Below are 18,842 nucleotides of genomic sequence, written 5' to 3' on the forward strand. Positions count from 1 at the left end.
AAAAAGTCCCAGCTTTCTACCTCTGAGTGGCTGCTGGTTTTGAACCGCTGACCTTGCAGTTATAGCAGCAGCCCCTGCATAACCATTATGCCACCAGGGTTCTCATCCATTGCCTATAAGAACTACCAATATAACTTAGAATCCAGCTGTCCGTTGGCTCCAGACCCGATCTTTCGAGTCAGTCCTCAGATCAAGCGAGTCCTTCTATGTCTGCAGGACATTCCTGTTGGACTAGCTGTAAATGTTAACTGAATTGTCTCCGGTTCTGTATGTCACTAGGAGGAGGGTTTTCTCGGCCAACATGATCAGCTGGATATTTCTGTTGTTGTTCCCCTCTAAGGCTGGTTAAAGGGGTTAAACATTTTCTTTCATTGAAGGAAACACTTGCCTCTTAAAAACTGACTTTCTTCCCTTAAGAGTGCCTTCAATGAGAGACTGAATAAACCCTTATAAGATTGTTGAACGGGTAAGCACCTAGTCATAGAATCACGCATAAAAATTCTTTGACTGATAGTGGCTTAAAAGCTCGCCATAAATCTACCTTCCCTAAAGAGATATTACAGCCATCCTTTAATACTGGCTATCACGGCCAGAAATCCCTGGGGCTTAAAAAAAAAAAAGAAAGAAAACGACATTGCTCTCCATCTTAATCCCTCTGCTGAAATCCTGTGCTCATGAGAGTGGATCTAGTTGCTATAGCGGTAGAACGAGTGTGTCCAAAAACCTCCATGGGCATTGGGGAGGATACATTGATCCTAGTCACTTTACCTTTTGTCCTGGGCCAGTCTCTAAAGAAATAAAAGCTTTTCTCTGGCAAGCTGTCATCAAGCCAGGCTAGCCTGATGAGACTCTCCTTGGACCAAAGGAAGTTAAAGAGGGATTGAGGTCAGGGCGCCTCCACTACTAGCTGCGACTCGAATCGCCCCTTTAGTCCTCTTCGTGGATTCCAGAAGGGTTCTGGGCTCCAGGGACACCTGTTTGTGCCCTCCTGGCCGTGGCAGTGGTGGCCCTGCCTCTCCCCTGTGCCTGGCAGCTCCTGCATTGGCTGGTCCACCTGCGGGCTGTGTGCGGATCGCTTTTTGCGTGACCACCGCCGCCGCACGTCCTGTCAAGACGGAGGGACGCCAAGCGAGGAGGGCCACGGCAGGAGCGGGGACGCGGTGCTGCGGTTCCGCTCCCCCTGACACACATGGAGTTTAGTGGTGATGGTGCCTGAGAACTGCACGCAGACCCTCAGCCGGCTGCATGTGTGTGAGCCGCCCAGGAAGGCAGCACCCGCCGCACCCGGACCTCCTGCTGGCAGGATGTAAATCTACCTGCGGAGCAGCCCAACGGGACTGCCTTTCCCCAGCCCCCCTCTCTCTCTGCGCACCCCCCCCCCTTCCCGGGCTCCCCAGCATGAGAGCAACTGCGAAAGCAACAGCCTGCAAGTGACAGCTCCAGCCGGATTCCGCTCGCCTCCGAGCCTTCCCGGGGTGGCAAGTTGATTGTGCGGCAGCTTCGCTGTGAATTCCTGCCACTGGCATCGCTATGTTTGCCTCCATCTGGTATGCCAAGAAGCTGGGTCGTAGGTTCGTGCACAATGCCAGGAAGGCGAAATCGGAGAAGGTATGGGACAAGTGGGGATGGACGGTACCTTTGTGTTTTGCCAGCTGCTTGCTCCTCACTGCCTGTGTGAGCCGACCAGACGCAGGCAGTCCTTTCTTAGCCTGGGGTGAGGCTCTGCTCTCTGGGTGGATGTGGTCCTTGCCACTTAGAGCTCCGGCAACTCCTTGGTGCCTAGCTAGCTTGGGAAGGAAGCGTTTGGTGTTGGGCAGGATCATAGGCTATTCAAAATATTTCGTGAAATCCTCTATTGTTAGAGTATCTCCACAGAAACTTAATGTTTTTTGAAATGACAGAGATAGAGACAATGTACCAGCTGCAGTGCTGCCCGGACCAGGGAGCTCTCTAGTAAACTTGTTGCTGTACTGCATTATTTTTATGACTAGGATGTTTGGTTCTGAAGGGGTCATCGTAAATACCTGAGCCATTCTCCAGGACATAGTGGGTCCTGGACGCTCATATTTAAGACTCTCAGTCACCTTAAACCAGACTCCACAAGATTTCTTGATGCCTTTTGCAAATCAACAAAACCACCCTTTTAAAATAAGAGTTTACCTTAAGAAAGGCATGATATTGGGCATTCGTCGGTTAAGGGGTTAGCTTCATATTTCTTTCATTTAGTGTACCTAGTTGTTTTTAGAGAATCTCCATGAATAATGGAGCTCATTAGTTACCTTTTCCTGGGAAAGGAAGTGGCCTATACATCCTAGGACATAATAGAACCATGGGGACAAGATAAATGTTTTCTAAGTCGTGGGCCAGACTGTCCAATATAAGGAATATCAGTATCTAATTTGATAGGTTGGGGAACCTTCTAAAAGGAATCCAGTCCTTGTGAAACTGAGCTTTTCTGTGTCTCCCAGGATGTGATCGTTGGCCCGTCTCCTGGCCTAAAAATCTCCTGAGATTGACCCCGAGATGGCCAGCCTGGCCTCTAGCATAGTCCTTGCCCTCAGTGGTAAAGATTTCTTCACTTAAAACTTGCGATTCATTCCTTTAGGGGTGGAGTACTGATGAAATGAACTGGAACCCAGTGATGAGCCAGGCTATCGTTGTTTGTAAGATAAAAAGAGAAGCCATCACTGGAGTTCTGACTTTCAGTTCACAGTATTGCAGAACGAATGTCCAGGATCAGAAGACTTTGAAGTGGTCATAGACTTGTGATTTGATGGCACTCTTGGTGGGGGAAGGGCAGTGAAGGGTTGGGACAGGATCAGACCTTTCCCCATTCTTTGTATCATAAGCCCAAAAGGAATCAAAATCTGTCAGACACCAGGCCATAGATAATGAGTATATATATATACATATGTACACATAGACATGTGTTTGTGTAAGTACATTTTAAGAAAAGAGACTTGTAAGTAGGTCTCTTGTTGGAGCCAAATGTTTTTTAAAAAGTGCCTTCTTCCTATGAAAATGATAGGTTGTATGAGTGAGAGGCTCAGAGAAAGAATGCCTGAGACCTCATTAGTATGCAAAGAAAAATGGACTCTCCCAGTGCTTCTTAATTCTGGCTTGGACCAGGATGAAGAGAGGGCAGCTCTCTGCAGTTTGGTGTAAGGAATCTAGAAGGATGTAAAGCCAATGAAGTGACAAAGGTTTCTGCTTCTTGAGTGGGGGAAGAAGCTAGTAAGGGGCCTCCGATGTCTTCTTGTTGCGTGTGTGTGTGTGTGTGTGTGTGTGTGTGTGTGTGTGTGTGTGAGAGAGAGAGAGAGAGAGAGAGAGAGAGAGATAGTACTTGGAACAAGGAGAAAACAAGGTTTTGGATGCTCTTTTTATTTGGAAAATAATTGCACTCATGCAAGGAAACTACTCCCGGAAATCTGAAGTTTTGCTCTCTGAGTGGATGAAGACCAAAGGAAAAATGACTAACTCTGATGTCCTCATTCTGGCCAATGGAGCAGGAGTAGCTAATTTCTGAACACTAGGTGATGATAGTCAACGTGAAAATAACTTCTCTCTCGTTTTCCTTCTGGCATTGGTATTCACAAGTTTCCTGGAATAAATTACAGCGTGTTCTGCCTTGAACAGTGCAGATACTCAATCGATACTTGTTGAATAGAAACAATTCTGGGTGTCTAATTGCAGCACAGGGCTTACTTAAACCAACCACGGTGAATTAATATTTTGTTTAGTGAGTCTAGCAATATACTTCGACCAGAAGACCATTAGAAATACTTCAAGAATAGTGAATTCACCAAGAGTACTTTCATAATATCAGATATTAAATAGTTGCAAACACAGGGGAAATAAAATACTAATGACGTGTTGCCATGCTTAAGCATTAAACACAGGAAGATGTGTAAAGTCAGAGCATAATTGAATTTTATTTAGAAAATGGCCAGCATACTAAAGTGTGAAATGACAGTTGGCAGCTTCACAGCACATTTCCGTGTTTGGAGTGAGCATCACAGACACTGGTGACTGTGTTTTACACTCAATGCCATGGAGTCTGTTCCTCTTGCAACGTGTAAGCTAGTTGATTTCCTCCTGTTTTAATAAAACAACCTGTCAGCCTTATTTTGGCTTTCAGGTATGCTCTGGGAAGTATTTTTCCTCAAGGCTGGGTTAATTAAAAAGCTAATTGGGAATGAGCAAGCTTAAATGCCATCCTTAAACATGCAATATGCCTTATTCCTTAATCCCTGGTCTACTGTTTTCTGTTTTCTAGTGCCAGGAGAATTGACTAGCATCACAGAATGTCAGCCATAATCATAACAGTAATAATATTAACACCCTGTTCACACACTGTGTCAGCTGCTTTATACCTATGGATCCATTTAATCCTCACTGCAAACTTATAAAGTAGAAATTTTGTTTCCAATTGAGTAATTAAGATGCTTGAGCCTTAGAGGGTAGGTCTCATGTCCTGGGGCTAGTACTGAGCAGTAGTACTACTAGATTTGGAACCTGAGGCTGCCTGCTAGAGCTATTCTAAAACAGATTCTTTGAAAAGGTGTATTACTTTCTTCCATTCACATATAATTCTCTTGGATCTCTTAACTCTGTCTTGTCTGAATAATGATAACCATTTCTTGCTATCCTCCTGTGATAATAGAATGCTGAAGTCAGAGTTATAGACTACAAACTAAAGACTGTATCATCACCCTTGTTTCAGATAAGATGTCTTTAATATAGCTGTCTGTCCTATAACAAAGATTTTATACTCTTTGTCTTCTGCAGTTGTATGAATAAAGCAAGGGATCATCTTGGTGTACCTATTGTTCCTTCTAAATTGCTATAATAATTGTCATATCATCATAGTCTAAACATTGGCATTTATACTTAATGCTTATTCTGATAGAAACCAAAGATGTCTTTCATCAGAGAGGAGCTGAATACATGATCTCTTTTGAGACCGAGTCAAAGATGATAGGTGATTCATATTGCCATTTGTCAAAAAGAAAAAGGTCCTTTGTTATTCTTTCATTAAAAAAGGCAGCTCATGCATACCAACACATTGTATGAACTAAATTTTGAAAGGGAGCCACTGAAAATAAGACTGCCCGATTGAAAGAAAATGCCTCCATTCAAATAATTATTTCTGCCTTTTATCTTTTGACCCTGTATAATTAATTCAGAAGTTAGTGTCTTACTCTTATGCCTGTTTATAGCATAGAAACTTGAATTGCTTAATTTAGTCAGCCTCTAGATGGTATTACTCTCAAAGGCCAACTAAAGAAGCTTTAAGATAAATCGAAATGCAAATGTTGATGACAAAATAATATGCCAAAGCTCTAAAAAGGGTGAATCTTCACCTTCTCACCTGCAATTTATTGCTGATTTCATTTGTTGTTGTTTTAAATGCTGTGCTCTGTTTATCTATTGAGAATGCATTTTGGAAAATGAATGGAGGATGCATTGGGGATAGACTGGAATCAATATGCATCCTGTAATCGACAGAACTGTGGATGAGCTTGACAGTAATTAACGTTGGACAAGTAAGTAACCGAGCCCAACTACCCTGACCGTAGATCCTACTCAGCTCGGAGCAGGTTTTAAGAACCAGCACACACTGGTTCTGCTCTCTTCTCCCTATAAACCATGCTCATGAATTCAGCATGACTAAAATGAATGATAATCTAGTAATGTATTTGCTGGCAGGACAGCCAAGGAGAAGGGTGATTCGGACACAGAGTGCTGGCCTGAGGGTCAGAGGACTAGAGGGAGGGAATTGTACTAGTCTGTCCTTTGCTATCCAGCTTGAAGCCACTCATTGGGCTTTTCTGGGCCTCAGTTTTCTTCCTGTGAGATGGAAATAAGTCCTGTGTTTCAGTAGCTCCTAACTGTCCTCAGGACTAGGTTCAAGTCTTTAACATGGTCTGCAAATCCCATCATGCTATGTCCTGTGCTTTCCCAACAGCCATCCGCATTGCCTTCCTTCTAGATCAAGACTGAAAACAAACCTTCTGCCCTCTAGTAAATTCAAGCTCCTTGTAACGTATACACGAGTTCTGAGACTGTCTATACATCTTTGTGGGAATAGATAGCCTCAACTTTCTCTGACAGAGCAGGTGGTAGTTTTGAACCACCAACCTGGTGATTAGCAGTCCCCAGGCACAAGAACCCCTTCCTTCCTTCCATGGGCTCTCTAAGAAGAACCAACTGAATTTTAAAAGATCTGAGTGGGACGCACTCTAGTTTCTAGGTTTTTGCTTGTTTAGTAGTTGCTACTGACTAGCAGACCACAGCTTAGCCCGACTCCACTAGTTTCACTCTTCCCTTAGGTTGACATCATTACCAGGAAGTCTCCCCAGGCTCTGTGTCACACGCAAGAGTCTTCCCCTTGCGCCCACAACAACTTGTTCATGGATTGGAACCCTCCTTGCTTCTCTGTATCACTCACTGCAGTACGGGTTCTCTGAAATGAAGGACAGCACAGGCGTGGTCACGACTCTATCTCTAGACTCCAACAGAGTGCTTGACACATGGTGGCCCCTCAGTGTGTTTTGTTGACTTCAGATTATCCTCAATTATAAGATGAACCATTAGTTCACGTATTACTAAGAGAGGGGGAAAGGATTGTCAATTCAACTGTGATTTATCACCCACTATTACAATGCAACTTAATTTTGGAGACATTAAAATATGGGGGAAATTCGTTGTTTAGAATCGATGAAAAATCAGTTGTTTTCATCAATACATGCTGAAAGAATGAATGGATTTATTTTGAGGATAAAATGTGTTACATAAATATAGTGCTTAAAATGTTACACAGGCCATCAAAGTACGTTTGAGAAGCCTAATAGTTTTTAAGTTGTTAGAAGTTGTGCTCCAGTTGATTCTGTCAGAAAGACCCCATGTATGCGGAATCGAGTGTCTGCTTAGGATTTTCAAGGCCACGGCCTTTCAGAATCAGACCTTGAGGCCTCTGACTACTCAAAGCATCAACTTTGCTGTTAGTAGTAAGTACTTAACTTTTTGTGATATCCAAGGACTCCTTCATAGGTTGCAAAGGAAAAAACAAAAAAAACCTTTTCTTGCTCATTTCAAGCCATAGTGACTTGAGGGGGAGAAGTGGAACTAGCCCCTGTCCAAAATTCCCCCTTCAGGTTTCCCAGGCTCTAAGTCTTTTTGGAAGCAGACTGGCCCATTGTTCTTTCATAAAGCAGTTGGTCGTTTGAACTACTGCTTTCAGAGTTAGCAGTTTAGGATTGCAGCTGCTGCACCACTGAGATTCTGATAGATTGTATAGAGAAATACCATAGGTGAAACTAAAAATATCATGTGTTTTGTCCTATGCTGATCAGGCACAAATGGTACCGTGCAGTCTGTTCTGGATTTAAGAAGGTTCAAGATTGGTGGGGAAATGAAAACAGGTTACAGAAAAATGAATTAATAACCATAATCAAACTGGAGTTACTAGATTACAGAAGAGAACATTTAGATTCTGAGTCCCAGGATATATTTGTATGAACCTAAGAGACAATAGAAATGGCTAACCTTAATGAAAATTCTTTTTATGAGCAGAGAACGGTGCTCCGCACTTTATCCTTAGCAGGGCCCAGTGAAATCATTACTACAATTATGAGTGTTTGGAGAGAAACGTTGCCCATAGGTGATTGTGATTAGACAACGTGTTCCTATTAGAGCTAATGCTGATAACTAGTAAACAGTATTTGTTCCATGTATCTACATAATGAGGTATGTTTTCAGTGCAATAGATACCAAATCTATCCCTACTAGAGAGAACTTAAAGGAAAGGGGCTTAGATGCAGAATCTGAACTTCAGATAGAAGAAAAAATATCCTGATGTTGAAGACATGTCAATCTTCAGTGAATAATGGTATTTTTCCATTTTTTTTTTGGCCTTGGGGTAGACTGAAGAGGTAGCCTGATACAAAGAGAGATGGACAGATTGTCCTCTCGGGCCCTTTCTGAGAGCCTTCTAAGAGTCTGAGAGCCTGTCAGTTGGGAACAGCAGCATGACTCAGCACGAGTGTCTGTCTAGCTGTGATGATGGAGAGGACAGGTGTTTGTCCACAATGATTATATTTCTCCCCTGTCACCTGACAGGTGAACCAAGCAGCAAAATGGACAGCAGCATCTGCTCTGAGGCTCCAACACTGCCACCCAACTCTCCTGCCACCCACCTGGGCAGAACCCAAGACAGACTGTGACCAGGCCAGTGAGGGAAAAGCGGGAGGGTCCAGGAGGAGAAGAATGGCTAACATGAAGGGGAGCGGGGAGAGCAGGCTGGACAGCACAGTGGTAGATCATAACAGTTAAATCGTGGCTAGTAATTTGTTGAGCACTTTATTCAAGCATTATGAGCTATACTTTATATGTGTATCAACTCATTGATCCTCATACTTGGTAGATCAACTAGCCCCATTTTATAGATAAACAAAGGTATAAGATGTCAAAGTAATCGTTCAAGATCATAAGTTGTAGAGCCAGGATTAACATGCGGATATGAAGGTACGAGCACAACCAGGCGGGCCCTCCACTGGCTGTGGTTCACCTGTTGACTTACTTGCCAGGCTTTGAACCTTTTCATTCCAATTTAGTTCTTTGCTGAGAATTTGAATTTCTACCCTATCACGTACCCCCAAAGTACTGAGTCGGAATCTCCATTTAAGAACAATCCCTAAGGGTTCTTATATACACAGATTCCAAATTGGTGTATTTGGCATAGAAATGTAAATTGTCAGAGAGAGAGGGAGGGAGAGAATGTGGTAGAAGGGAGGGTGTCAAACCACAATGAGCCAATTACAAGCCCACGTCACTGCAGGGGAATACAAGACCCGATTTCTCATCAGAATCCTTTAGGATCTAGATACTCAGGTAGTCTAGGCTCATCCTGTTTGTAGAAACTTTATATATATATATATATTATGGTCTTCATATATATATTATATTATATATATATTATGGTCTTCATATATATTATATGATCTTCACATATGTATATATTATATGGTCTTCATACATGTGTTATATGGTATTCATATATATATACTATATGGTCTTCATATGTATATATATGAAGACCATATAGATATGTTCTGTGGTCTTCCTCTGCCTAGTATAGTCCTTCAGAGATGAAGATAAAAAGGCCTACTCGCTCATGCAGAAAGGTTAGCTCAAACATGGTGCTCATTGCAGAGACAGACTGTCATCTGAGAATCTACTCGCCTTATCTACACAAGTAATATGTGTGTAGTTATTAGAGACGTTAGTTTGCATGACATAGCAAGCAGTTCAGCATTTAAATAATGCCTTGTAGTATTGTCAAACAATTTTACTTGGGAGAGTCTGACCTTCCTAATTAAATTATTAAAATGTGAATTAAATGCTTAAACTGCTACAAATGCTGCCCTATTGATGACACAGCTAGCTTCTGAGGGCCCTAAATAAACCCGGACATGATGGTTGACTTTGATGGGAGACTTGATATGTAAAGGAATAACGCCTGGAATGAAGGGCTAATGGCCCTGGAGGTTAAGTGGCCCGACTCCCACCACCCGTATTGTCTTGGTTAAATATCATCTTTTCAGGCTTGACTTCACCGTCAACCAGACTCCTTCCAACTTTCCCATGCTTTCATTCTGACTCACTCTACACTCTGCAGTAAGTCCCTGCGGAAAGATTTGGTCTCACTGGGTGTCGTGCTCTCATTACTTCACACAGGGTCTAGCACTAGGAAAAAATGCCCAATGAGTATGTACAGGATGTATTACTCCATGGACCCTGGGTGATCATAACGGTGAATCTACTCAGTTTCAAGTGGGGACAAGACAGGAGACACGCCGGGGCTCCCGTGTTAGTGTCTTATTTTCTTTCCTTGAAGTAATACGGGTCTTTGTGTAGGAATGGACGATGAGAGTCCAGTTCTGTTCTTTTCTTAATGGGTGAATTTACTCCATGGCAGTGAGTGATGATGACCACTGACCTGGAACAGGAGCGAGTGGCATGCCAGCGATCGTGTTCTCTGTAATCCTTTGCCAAAGATACGTCAACCTGTAAAATCTTCCAGCTACTTTGCCCCATGGACCCGAAGAGTACAACTCAAGTGTGAGCATGAATGATTTTAGCTTGTCCCTTCTGCTTCTGAAGATTTTCATTATCTTGGGAATTTCCCCCTATCTCCTGCAATGCTGAGTATGTCGGGTGAATTCCAATGGGATTGGTTTCTAGTGTCCAGGGCCAGTTACCAATGGAGAGAAATAGGTAAGCTGTCACTCCTTTTTCACCCGAGACATGCATATTTTAATAGACACACATCCTCTGCAGGGTCACTATCTCCTGTGCTTCTGAAGGAGCTAGGCAAGATTATTAAAATCAAATACCTGTTCAGGAAGGGGGAAGTACAGGGAATGTATGTGCAGTCTTTGAAGGATTACCCTGGTGATCATAAAATTCTGTCCTCTAACTCCCAGAAGAAGAAAAAAAACAAAAACAGGGCAGTGAAAACGATCTGCTAATTGGAGAAACTGAGAAAATAAATACCAAATCCTCTACTTCCCTTTCCCACTTGATACCCTGGGTCATTCTGACTTATAGAACCCAGTTGGTTGGCCCTTCCCACCATCCACTCTCCAGCTGCTTACCATGGACTATTGGAGAAAACACCTGCCATAAAGGGGGTTGCAAACTCCTCACTGCGTCTTATGGGAGGACCTGAAATGAGCCACCTCTGAAAAGTCATACAGGAGGATGTCTTACACGAGCCACCTCAGAGGCAGAAGGCCACCGTTTACGGTGCTCCTTTTCTTTGTAGCGGTGCTGAGCTGTGCCATTTGCCGAGTTTATGTTCATACTCAGTAATGTCCTTGCACTGGAGGGGTGACCACTTACTTGGTGTGGGAGAGGAAAATGTGTGGGTGATTGGGTGGAGGGGGGCATGCTTAGGCAGGTATAAGAAAAATAGGGGACAAGTCTTTTTTTTTTCTTGTTTTTATGTGAATACCACTCTGAACCCAAGCTCCTTTCTTCGATTAGTCTCTGAGTCCCTTGGGTAGGTTCTCTGGCACCTTCTTTGGTGCTTTTCCTACCCATTGCATGAATTCTCTGGCTGGCCCACCCAAAGGTCACGCTCTGGCAGACCTAGGTTCAAATGTGACTGGTTGCCTTATTAGTTGAATGACCTTGAGCAAATAACTACATGTCCTTGATTATTAATTTCCTCCTGTATTAAAAATGGTGATGAAAATCTAAGCACTATTGGCACTATCGAATTAAAAAATGCACAGAAATGATCTAGCACATAGTAAAAAACAATTCCACCCTGCCTTCTGTTCATTATTTTAATATCCTACATAGTTTCTAAGGATATAGAAGGGCCTTTGAGAATGACTTCCCTGGTACTTCCCCCCACTCCAGTACTCCTTTGGGTCTTAGAGCAGACATGACCTTCCATTTAGTTTATGATCCATAATTACAACTCTCACTGCTTCCAGAGCAAATAAACACCTCAAGCTTCCTGCCATGAAGTCTGTGCTGACTCATGGTGACTCTACTGGACAGGGTGCAAATCCTCCTGTGGGTTCATGGCCTGTCCTCGTTCTGGGAGTGGAAGGCCTTGTCTTCCTCCCGACGTTCACAACTTGCAGTCAGCAGCCCCAAACTCCTCACTGGTTCGAGAAAGAAAGATGATTGAGAAGGTACAGCTTTTTTTTAACAAGTTCTGTCAGTTAACTGGCTCTGACGGAGTTCTGGGCTTTGAGTTCTGTTTGAAATAATTTTGTAGCTCACTCTTAGGAAAATTCCCTTCTCCGTTCTTCCCACATCGCTCTCTCCATGCATCCTTTTTGTGAATGTCACTAATGCACATTATTTCTCATTTGAAGAGAAGTGATATACGCTGCAGAACTCAGGTGCTCATCTCCCTGGTGGTAAATGCATCATATCACCTTGATAATACTATTTTAGGCCTTGGCAATTGTGGGGGCCATGTAGTGTGGAGTCTGGAAGAGAGTTTCCTTTTATAAATATTAATCTTAACATTAATGCACATTTAGAGTTCTTACTATGGGTCAGCCATTATTTGAAGACATGTTTAATTCAGTAAATCCTCAGAATGACTCCAATGAGGTACTTGTAAGCCTACATTGTTGACGTACGAAGTGGTGGTTTAGCATGCCAAAGACACACAGCTAACATGTTCTAAAGCCAGAATTTGAACTCACGTTTTTAACTGTGGTTCTAAGTTACTTCCCAGCTTCCAGTAGACTCCTTCTATGACAGGAACCTTGGGGCGCCACACACTGTTGAGATGGCTGCCCTACATTTTTTCCCCATGATCAAACCTCAAAGAGCTTCAAGTGCTACCTTAATTGTCTTTGATAAATAGCACCAACTTGGTTCTTTATATTTTACCTAAGTATTAATGATTATATTCCTATTATTGATGCTATTAATAATCTATAATGGCATTTACAGAAAATATTAAGTCCAGATTTACCAGGGTGTCTGCACCCTGATTCCACTAAAGAAGAAAAAAATCACCCCAACGGATGGCATTTGGAAAACAATTCCACACCAGCAGTTGCATTAATTGCTACTTTTGATGTTCCTGCTGTGAATTGAATGGAGTCACTTGGATCTATTTCTTAGAAATAACCATCTTTATTACCTCTTTTCTACAAGGCACAGTTTTGAGAGTTTTAGAGGCAAACATTTTCACTAAGCTCTATTTCCCGTTTGCATTCCACAAGTAATCCTTCTCATTGTTATCACTATTTTTAATGTTCTCAGATCTCACTTACGAAGGGTAAAGGACATTATAGCCCATCTCCTCCTCTTCTTCTCTCTGCATCTAATAATCTGTTAACTCCCCGAGTGTAACGTTTTGAATATCATGTTTAATTCAAATGTGATCCATTATTTTATTAAAGATTTTTTCCTTTGCATATGAGTGTATAGAATTTTGTGAGAGCTTCATGAAAATGGACTGTATAATGTACAAGTAAGAATTCTTTTAGGGTCAGTTCTTTCTGGAGAGTTTTAAGGAAAGCAGGGTGAAATCTAACATCATGAATGAGTGTTTGTTGACAGTTATGAACTATGCCTCTTCTTGTAGAAAACCAATTTCAATATGTTTCACTCCTCCTCCTAGTGTTTTTACAGTTCATCTGTCTGATTGCCCTAAGTGGTTTCAAAGTCATATATATGTTTTCCTAAATTGACACAGGCTGGCCGCAGGAAAATAAAATCAAAATCAATGAATTATCTGTGATCCCTACAATCAAATAACAATTCAACATATACTTATTTGCTCTTTGTTATTGAAGGAGACTTACTTGCCACTATTCCTGTGCTGAAATTTATATGAGGACCGCACAAATGACCAAGCCATGGCCCTTACTGTCAGGGCATTCAGACAGAGATCAGGACTAAAAGACCTGTACAATTAGCATCTTAGATGTGCTGTAGCAGTATAAACAGCATGACAGGCCTTCTGTTTCTTGTGCATTGCCCAGCTCCTCTGATTGGTTTTTTTGGCTAAAATTTAGCATGGTAGAGCTGTGGAATCATGCCTGATTGTCACCCACCTGGCATATTTCAAGTTCTACTATGGGGTGCTGCATAGGAGGAGTGCTACTATGCTGGCTTAGAGTAAAGCACACCTGCTTTGTTCTGCTCTGAGCTAGTCCATGTGAGCATCCATAACGACCTTCTGGTGTATGTGTGGGAGTGTACAGAGGAGCCTGTTTATTCTTGGGACTTCTGTTAAAATATAGTAAGGTAAGGAGAGTTTCTGTTTGCACAATCAGTTGCAGTCTTGGAAACCCACAGCACAATTCTGCCCCGTCCTACAGGGTTGCTCTGAGTCTGTATCGACTCTGTGGCAGTGATGTTTTTTAAACAGCAAGGCAGAAGAGTGGTATGTTTAAGAAAATAACTCTTGACTTCCTGAATTCCAGTCCCAACACCATTTCCTAGCTATGGAATTTGAGCCAGTTCCTTAAACTTTCTCTACATCTGTGTGCCAGGAAGTGGTGTCACACCAGGACACTGTGAGCAGTGGGGCGGGGGTGACACCAAAATGACTCCAGCATCTACAGGTGCTGTGGGTAGATGTCAACTTTGGCCAATAGAGGAGAGGAGGAACTGTGGGGCAGAGCCTTGAGGGGTGAGCTGTGTGTGCTTCACTCTGCTCGATCCTGTGTGGGGACAGAGGAGGCTGACTGCTCTGTCCACCAGGTGGGATTTTCCCACCGAAGCCCGGTCCATAGGAGTTGACCTCATGGGTTACTCTACTGAGTGACTCGAAGCCTGGGGCCACCACTGGAGACAGACCATTTATGGAAAGAGATTTTGAGGAAGTCTAATTCTGTGCACCTTCACAAATGACTGGTCAATTCCTCTCTTCTCCCAAAGTGAGTTTTCTTTCAGTCGGACTCCTGGGGCCAGCTTCATAGTCTTATGGCTTTCACAATAGGGATGTTGGTGGGCTACCAAACCTGAACTTCACTTTCCAGTCTTTTGGGAAGGTGATTCCACCCTAAAGCCCAGATTTAGACAGTGAGTCTCACCAGAGATGCCAGGATCACTGCCCCTTGGTTGCTGCTTCATTCACTTGAACAGCATCCACCCAAGCGTCTCTCCTCAGAGAACGTTCTCTGAGGAGATGGGGCAAGGGCCTCTAATTAGTCTAATAAGTGTCTGCCTTCCTAAAGCATCAGTTCTGCTTTTGGAAGGGAATCAATATCCCTCATGGCTATTCGTTGCTTCGTGATATAGATACTTCCATGGATTTCTTGGCTTCTCGGGAATGTTCACAAGACATGAGAACATTCAACTTGCAATAGAAGGCTTACTTTTGTATTTCTGATGAACACTTTGTTCTTTTTCCCCAGATCATAAAGCTATTTGTAATGTATGCAGTTTCATCACTGGTTGAGCAAAGAGCATATATTTTTTCAATATAATTATTTAAAGAATATTTGAAAAGAAGAGTCTTGACAATGTTTGCTTTTCTTTTTGTTCATAGTTGCTTCACAATATGTGAGGAATCCAGGGTGTGATGGTCAGCACTGCCCATTCAGAGCTGAGGGAACTTGAGTTGTAGTGGGAAAGTGACTGCTAGCAAGCAAGCAAACAAACAAACAAACAAAAATGGGACACTAGCAAGATAGGGGGAGATGTACAAGAGGCTTGGGGATTCTCCACATTTCTATCATTGATTTGCTTAACAGCAAGCAATTAAATAGGCCAGCACAAGCTTCGTAAGAAGCATATGGGTTGGTTGGAATTGTATTTTTTAACCCGTCTAATACAGTAACAGATGTCACACAGGGCATACACATAATTAAATTTAAGTTGCATTCTCAAACATCCTAGTGCCCTTAGCGTCAGACAAAGGACGGTTTAGTAATCAGACATGAATATTGTCTAACGTAAGCTTTCAGATCTTCCCAATTTGACCTTCTTCAAAACCTAGTGATTGATTTGCTACAGTAGTTCCATTCCTATTAAAGCTTATTCTCAGAATATTGGAATATTTACAGATGCCTGCGCTTCCATTAGTTCTTTCATAAGGTTTTACAGCATCTGAGGTGTAACGATGTTACGTTTTGTTGCAACTAAAGCAATTGAATTTCAGCTGATTACCTTTAGCTTTAGTAAGATTCGTAATTAAATATTTAGCTCTGTCGTAAATTAGCCATGTCACATGATCTCTGGAAAGCAAGTACTCCATTTACTGCAGCATAAATGTTTTACAAGGTATTCTAATGTAACTAGTAAATTAATAATGACAATTTAGGTTTCAGCTAATTAAACTCTTCCTTAGCGACTATTAATTTGAGTGTTGGAAGTAAAGCAACTCTGGCAGTCTTAACTGTTGTGATTGTTTCGCTGCACCAACCAAGGCTAACAATGAGGCAGTGGAATATGTGGAACTAGTTACAAACATAAAACGTGAGCTTCCATCTGTCCTCATCAGGAATTTTGATTTGAAAATCTAAATCAGGATGAAATATTCATGGAGCAGGGAGAGTCCTTGTGGCCAACTTACACCATTTGTTCATCAAAGTTTTGCAATTATATGAGTTCTATAAGCAGGAAGTGATTTGTAGGCATGGAGGGAGGGAGGAAGAGGAAGAGGTGGAGCCAGGAGAGACCCTGGAGAAGAGATATACTTGGGAAGAAGCCTGCCACATAGGAGAGGTGAAAGAAGTCATTCTGAGCAGAGCACAAACCCTGGAAAGGGCTGAACTTCTTCATAGAGCAACGATGGGAGGTGGCCTGAGGGAGAGAGGATGCACAGGGCGGTGGGAAGAAATTCACTTGGGAAAGTTCAGCTGGGGCCAGACAGTGAAAGGCTTGGTTTGATTTGATGAGAAATGGAGCCACCAGGATCAGCACAGAAGAGTTTGAAAGCGAGACTAAGATGATCAAATTCAGGTTTTCAGAGAACCAACAAGAGGAGTAGTGAAGGTCACTTAGGGGATGTTTGCAGTATGAGGGGGCTTCAACAAGTGCGTGAAAAAAAATCCCCTTGTTGTCTTAGTCCGACTAGACTAGAGAAACAAATCTATGGACACACATATGTGTATAAGAGCAATTGAACATTGAGAAGACAACCCAGCCCAGTCCAGAGCAAGTCCATAAATCTGATATTAGCCCATATGTCCGATACCAATCGATAAAGTCCTCTTCAGACTCATGAAATGCAGACACATGCAATGACGTCGAATGTAGAAGATAACAGGCCAGTGGGTACAAGGTCCTTGGATCCAGTGGCATTGGAAACATCTCAGCGCTGGCAGGAGTCTCTGCATCAGGTTGGGTCCATGTGTCTTGTCAGCTGCTATGTCTCCCAGGGAGTGGCAGAGAGAGAAGTGTCTCCCGCCTCCAAGGAGGAAGTACCGGATTTCCCAGAATTCTCAGGAGAAGGGTAAGCCCACACAGAGACCTCATTGGCTATGATCTCATTGACAAGCTAGACTTCACCCCTACACTCTTAATCCTCAAATTGACAAATAAATATATATTTACCACACTTGTCCTATAATGACTTTTTTTTTAAAATGAACTTTTGAAACTGCTTTATATTTCTGGGGATTCCTGTAAGTTCATTTCTACCCAACCCCTGCTGAGAGTTTTCATTTCCATCGGAGAGAATACATTTTCACAATATCCCCAGGTGATCCCAGGTTACGCCTATAGGCATAGATGAGTCTGAAGCTCTGGTTGCTACACTCTGACTTGTCCGCATTCCCTGTGCTTTCAGTTTTATGATAACTGAAAGCAAACGAACTTGGGTACATTTTATTTTTTTCACTGTTCCGTTATTTAAAAACATCTCTGTAAAAATATTTGCATGATTGCTTTCTTTTGATTGGACCTGGATTTTTGTCCTGGTTTTTGTTTCTTTTATATGATGCATCATGCATTTGCTTTCAAGTCCACCACCTTCTCTTATCTTCCATTATAACCAAGGCTGCTTTTTCCCCTACTTTGCTGTTGTAGTGAACCGGGCTTTGTCTGCTGAAGACTAGGAAGCATATTTTAATTGACATAATTAGCTCTGGGGTGGTTACCTTGGCTTTAAAAGAGGCGGTGATTCTTTCAGAAGGTGAGGCATTGCCTGATAGGGCCAAGCATGCTGCGTGGAATAAGGACAGCGGTTTGGGAAGAATGCCATGCTCTTAATTAGGAGTAAGATGAGGTAGGCCTTTTGTTGGCCAGAGGCTCAGGACCAAGCCTTCAAGCCAGATCGTTCCAGTTCAACCCCTTGCTGTTCATTTGCATTCCCACTCTAGATATTCTGAACCAGAATGTACATTTTAACAAGGTCCCCAGATGAGGCTTAGGGATCCCTGGGTGATTTTTATGTGAAGAATCACCTGGGGATAGAAAAGAGCTTGAAAATATATGCCTGTCTTAACCACTGTGCTTCTGATGGGAGGATTTCTTGAGGGTTGGCTTGCCTATGAGACTGTATGCCCAGGATGCTCCATGTCCAGCATGCAGATATTACACCTCTGTAAGCACTTGCTGGTACTGCCTAATCTTGCGGTTCATGAATGTTTACTAAGATAAAAAGCGATTATATTAGACAGTGTGATTTCTCCCAGGTATAGGGGTGGATATTGAGTAGATATTAAATGCACAGAGCACTTGAAAGCATATGTAGTACTTTGAATGCATTTTCAAAGTCAGAGCGGATTCAAGTTAATTAAACACCAGGGACCTGCCTTGAGCCATCAGATGTAGTCAGTCATCTCTGCCTGCTGCCACCTCACTTTCTTTGTCCTAGGACCACCCCCACCCCACCCCCACCCCCCATCTATTAGCAAAACAAACAAATTTTTGAGTACTTCCTCACTAAGAAAAGTGGGTCAGGCATGACACATTCTCAGAGATGGATGGGACTGAACTTCTTTCCCTTAAGGAGTTCACATTTTACTGTAACCATGGAGCAATGTACATCTTGAAGTACACACCGTCTGTTTTGGATACAGACGATGTCTGCGATGGTTTTCCGCAGTTTTCCTTCTCAGTGCTGAAAGAATTTAGCTTCAGCAGCACTTTTGTGATCTAAGTAGCTTTGGTGAGGGAAAGGGAAGATGGGGGTAATGCAGTCTCAGGTGTACATGCGCCCATGGCCGCACGGTGGCGCGGCGGCCCTGGAGAGTGGGAATGGAAAATGGCCACTGCAGGGGAGCACGGAAAACCATGGGAAAAATGGCCCTTAAGAAGAGTCCTCAGTGCCCCAACAGACTGGACTGGCAAACACTCTTAAAGGCCAGTGATCCTTGAACTAACTACAAGCTTTTCTTTCT

The 18,842-nt window shown here is 42.7% G+C and overlaps 1 protein-coding gene across 10 annotated transcripts in view; it reads left to right on the forward strand.

The window, feature by feature from the left end:
* Positions 1–18,842, forward strand: part of DLG2 (discs large MAGUK scaffold protein 2) — a 1,827,487-nt gene that overhangs the window by 839,024 nt on the left and 969,621 nt on the right. Inside the window, exon 1 of one of the 10 annotated variants that reach the window (XM_045293142.1) lies at positions 1,485–1,608. The exons of 8 other annotated variants lie outside the window; for them this stretch is intronic. In XM_045293142.1, the coding sequence (XP_045149077.1) occupies positions 1,531–1,608 (78 nt within the window). In that variant the 5' untranslated portion in view covers positions 1,485–1,530. Of the gene's footprint in view, positions 1–1,484; positions 1,609–18,842 lie in introns of those variants that run through there. One more of the 10 variants, XM_045293144.1, reaches the window with a different exon arrangement.

Source organism: Echinops telfairi, unplaced genomic scaffold (assembly GCF_000313985.2).
Source record: "Echinops telfairi isolate 266 unplaced genomic scaffold, ASM31398v2 ScPeMD7_1713;HRSCAF=2227, whole genome shotgun sequence".
Classification (NCBI taxonomy): domain Eukaryota; kingdom Metazoa; phylum Chordata; class Mammalia; order Afrosoricida; family Tenrecidae; genus Echinops; species Echinops telfairi.